Source organism: Galeopterus variegatus, unplaced genomic scaffold (assembly GCF_000696425.1).
Source record: "Galeopterus variegatus unplaced genomic scaffold, G_variegatus-3.0.2 Scaffold2973, whole genome shotgun sequence".
Classification (NCBI taxonomy): Eukaryota; Metazoa; Chordata; class Mammalia; order Dermoptera; family Cynocephalidae; genus Galeopterus; species Galeopterus variegatus.
This window is the reverse complement of record NW_007729084.1, coordinates 290,430-294,993: the sequence shown is the minus strand read 5'-3', so window position 1 is coordinate 294,993 and position 4,564 is coordinate 290,430. Positions and strand designations below refer to the sequence as shown.

Sequence of the window (4,564 nt, the reverse complement as noted above, 5' to 3'; positions counted from 1 at the left end):
GAGGCTGCACAAGCACCTTCCATTCCTAAATGGTAATGTTTGAAGAGGTAAAGTGATCTCTCCTACCAATAATTGGTGAAACTCAAATTAGAACAAACTCTTCTGATTCCTATGATTATGGTTTTTTTTTTTTTTTTTTTTTTTTTTGTCTTTTTCCGTGTCCGGCAACGGATCGCAACCCTCAGTGTTGCCCCCATACCGGACCGGGACCGGCAACGGGATCGCAACCCTCGGTGTTGCTCCCGTGCCTCGCTCAGCCAGTGAGCGGGAACTGGTCTGTATGTGGGATCCGAACCCTCGGCGGGAGTGCCGCCGCACTTCCCAAGCGGCGCACTATAGCAGTGCGCCACCGGGCCGGCCAAAATGTATCCTTCCCTGTCTCACCCCAGCTCAGTTTTTTTTTTTTTTTTTAATTTTGTTTTTGTTTTTGTTTTTGGTCCTTTTTGAGACTGGCCACACCACGCTCAGCCAGTGAGTGCTGTGAGCGCACCAATCATCCCTATATAGGATCTGAACCCGCGGCGGGAGTGCTGCTGCACTCCCAGTGCCGCACTCTCCCAAGTGCGCCACGGGCTCGGCCCCATATGATGATATCTTTACCAAGCAGATTTTCTTCATTAATTTTAAAGATAATGAAAGTTTCAACTATGAAATTTTAGATAAGAGCTTAGGTAAATACAATCCCTTATCAGGACCTGGCAAGTAAAGTTTTAAAATTAAAGAATAATTCTTACTAATTAAAAAAAAAAGTAAATAAATTAAAAACTCAAAACATTTACTTTGACTTACCCAAATGGATCACCAACCACAAGGAATGCAATATCACTGATATCAGCATCCTTTAAAATACCATCTGCTTCTTGTTCCACTTCTTCTCTATCAGCAAGAATCAGTTTCCTTCCATAAAACTCTTCCTACAGATTTAAGTCCAATATCAAAATGAGAGACAGCAGGTGACCATTTCAACACACACATAAAACAATCTTTGTCTGGGGCTGGTGCAAATCTTGGCAATCATCCAAACACAGATCATTCAATACAACTCATCAATAAGCTAGCACTCTATATCATGTTGCAATTAAACTCTGTCTTTGGGGCTATCTTAACACCCCAAGAGGAGAGAGACCTCTTAACACCTGAACCTTTGGCATTTTAAATTTACCTCTAAATTTGGTTCTAATAGACCAGGCAGAACATTGTAGGATGAACAGAGAATATGTGTGCATAAGTCTTACATCAGAAACATGATAATATAGAATAAATATACTAAACAATAATTATAAACATACATGGTAGTACAGGTTTTTTTAAATTTTCTGTGAGAAAAATCTATGGTATTTTGGCTAAAAGACAACATCAATGAGAAATAATAGAAAATTAAGATTTATCTGTTTGCAGAAACAGCAAACATTCCTACATAATTGCACGAAAGACTAATTTAAAATTGTATTCCCTAGTCCCTGCTAAAAAGGCAGAGGTGCAGGGGAAATAACTGAATTCCAAATATAAAGGAAGTTTCCACACAAATTGCTTTGTGAATTAATCCCCTGAAGTTCAACTCTAGAGAACAAACCCAGGAGAGAGTGAGCTAGTAAGCTAGCAGTCATGTGGTAGTGGTTGCAAGCTATTATGCAAGATCACGCATCTTATAACTGATTCCTGTGGAATAATATATAATTCAAGTGGAGTAAAAGTGCATGTGTAAATAAATAATACTGTTTCTTACATATTGAGAAGTTTGAGTCATTAAAAGTTGAAAGGATTGTTGTAGAAGAGTACCTGGTACTCAACATTTGTCAAACAAATGAATAAATGAACAAATGACTAAGCATCCAAAGACAAACGCTATAGTTCCAATTCTGATAATTATTTCTTGACTAAAATCTGTTCCTCAAATGTGAAAAAAAACCCTCCCTTTTCCGTGCATATCTTCCTAAAGAAATGTTCCAGAAGTCCCCCATGTTCGTATAGGTGAAAAACGCTCTATTTTCACTTTTACCATATACTTTTTTCTTAATCACTAATTTTTATGTTTTACTTTGATTTTATGAACCCAGAAAACTTAATAGTTGCAAAACACTTATATTCAAATATCTAGAAGAACACACACATAATTACTGGACACTGAAGGACAAGATTGCCTTTTCTGAACTTCTGACATTTCTTAAAGAAGATCAAGAAATCACATGCTACTGGTTTAATGCTAGTAGTAATCCTATCTCATACTTTATAAATGATACAACAATAATAAAACCTACTCTCTCCTCAAGACTTCTACCATGCATTGCTCTGTATTTATCATTTATCCTAACCTAAGAAACATTTCATTGTCTAATTGAGACAACAGAATGATTACACACACAAAAACATCTCAATATAATTAAATGGCTGGTCCTCTTGAAAAAAAATAGTGTTTAAAAAAGGAAAGGGGTGGACGATTAGTTCACTTGGGAGAGCATGTTGCTGATAACAGCAAGGTCACGGGTTTGGATCTGCATACCAGCCAGCGGCCAAAAAGAAAAAAAAAAAGGAAAGATAGCAAAAGCAATAAGAGACTAATTTTAATTTACCCACTTATTTGTTCACTCACTCAGTATAAAAGTATTTCTTATGTACATCCTCTGTGGTACACAGTATGCTTGATGTTGTGAGACACTGAGGAATGCGACATACATGGTCCCTGCCCTTGAAGAACATACTGTCTAGTGGGGAATTAACTACCATATAATATGTGCTATAGAAGCACCCAGCCTAGTCAGGGTCAGTGAAGGTAAATAAAAAACAAGTAGTATTAACAAATGATCTTAAATTTGGACTATACATTATCCAATGACTAACCCCTAATTATCTCCATTCATGAAAATGAAGATAAAATTCAAAATTCATTGTTTTAAAATATGATTTTTTAAAAATATGGGGGACAGGGTAAAATTAAAATTATTTAAAAAATAATTTTAAAAGTTGTAATTATTTTCAGGTATTTCTAGAAGGACACACAAAAAGTTAATAATGATTACCTCCAGGAAAGGAAACTGGGATAAAAATCTCTTGATAAATATACCTTTTAGTACCTTTTAAATTTCAAACCATCTAATGGATTACCTAGTCAAAAAGTAAAAGAGTATAGGTTCCATGTGGTATATGGAAACAAATGAGAGGACCAAATCTGAAAAAGTACTAACATTTAAAGAAGGAACAGAGGAATACAGTTTACAAAGGGACTAAGAAAAATGAAAAAATAGGAATAAAACCAAGGGCAAGTCATGTCTTGAATGCCAGTTTCAAGGAGTGATCAACCATGTCAGAAGAGGTAAAACAGGTAATTCATAACTATCCTCTGGAGTTCTCAGCTAGTAAAGAATTGTTCAACAGAGAAATATTTCGGAGGAACAGAAGTCAGCCTACAGGGGTCTGAGACATGAGTTGGAAGTGAGGACTATAAAACTTTGGACAAAAAAAAAAATAAAGATAGAAAAACAACTACAGGGAAAAGAGGTTTAAAGAGAATTTTCAGAATGGACAATGCTTGAGTATGGTTTCAGGGCAGAAGGATGTTAATATAGGTTGAACATAAAGAATAATTGACATGAGTAAGGTTTCAGAAGAAGGGAGAGAAAGGGGTTTTAAAAAAACATCTAGATGGAGTTACGTCTTAAACACGAAGAGAACCTCATTTTACAAGTCATTTTGTAAGACTGGAGGGAAGACAGATTCAGATTTATGGTCGGGGTGGATGAGAAGTTAATAAAAGTCATAGCTGGTGGCCTCAACCTGAGTTATTCTCAGTGTGAAGTCCTTTATTGTCTTCTCCTCTGTCTCACCAATATCAATCCACAGCAATTGGACAGGAAGACAAAGTAACAGAGGGAGCTGGCATCCAGGTAAGGCAGGTTAGAAAGAGAAGAGAGGGAACAGATACACTGGAGAAAATGAAAGAGTTATTTCAGTGAAGCCCAAGAACAAATACTGTACAGCAAATGTTCTTTCTTCCTCCATGCTTTTGCTCACCATTATTTTTCCTTCAGGATGGAATGCTCTTTCTATTCCCCTTACTACATCTTCTCTATAATAATAACTGTCTTTTCTTCATCTTATCAAATCTTATCTATAATAACAATATTTGCACTAATACACTTACATTAGCCTCACTGTGTGGCAGCCACTGTTCTGAGAACTTTATGCATATGAATTCATCTAATCTTCACCTCAGTCTGAGATAGGCATTATTTTTATCCCCATTTTACAGATAAGAAACAGCATAGAAAAGTTAAGTGACTGCCCAATGTCACAGAACTTTAAATGACTGCAGAGCTTCACATGTCCTACAAATGGGGCAAAGATAGGCAGAGGCTAGTGACTCCTCTGGTTTTTGGAGGGTAGCTAGGGCCCCGGAGTTAATCTCCTCTTCTCCATTTTCTACAGGGCTGTAAAATATAATCATTTTCTATTTGGGCCATATGTATAAACAAAAGAAACAAAAGACTGGGAATTCACTATTTTAAAACATAGCTCAAATTCCACATATTCCATAGCATTCCCTGACTACCACAACCTAAAGTGATCT

The 4,564-nt window shown here is 36.4% G+C and overlaps 1 protein-coding gene across 1 annotated transcript in view; it reads right to left on the bottom strand.

The window, feature by feature from the left end:
• Window positions 1–4,564, bottom strand: part of DPH5 (diphthamide biosynthesis 5) — a 34,442-nt gene that overhangs the window by 23,197 nt on the left and 6,681 nt on the right. The window contains exon 3 of the mRNA XM_008583600.1: window positions 790–914. Coding sequence (XP_008581822.1) covers window positions 790–914 — 125 coding nt within the window. The remainder of the gene's footprint in view (window positions 1–789; window positions 915–4,564) is intronic.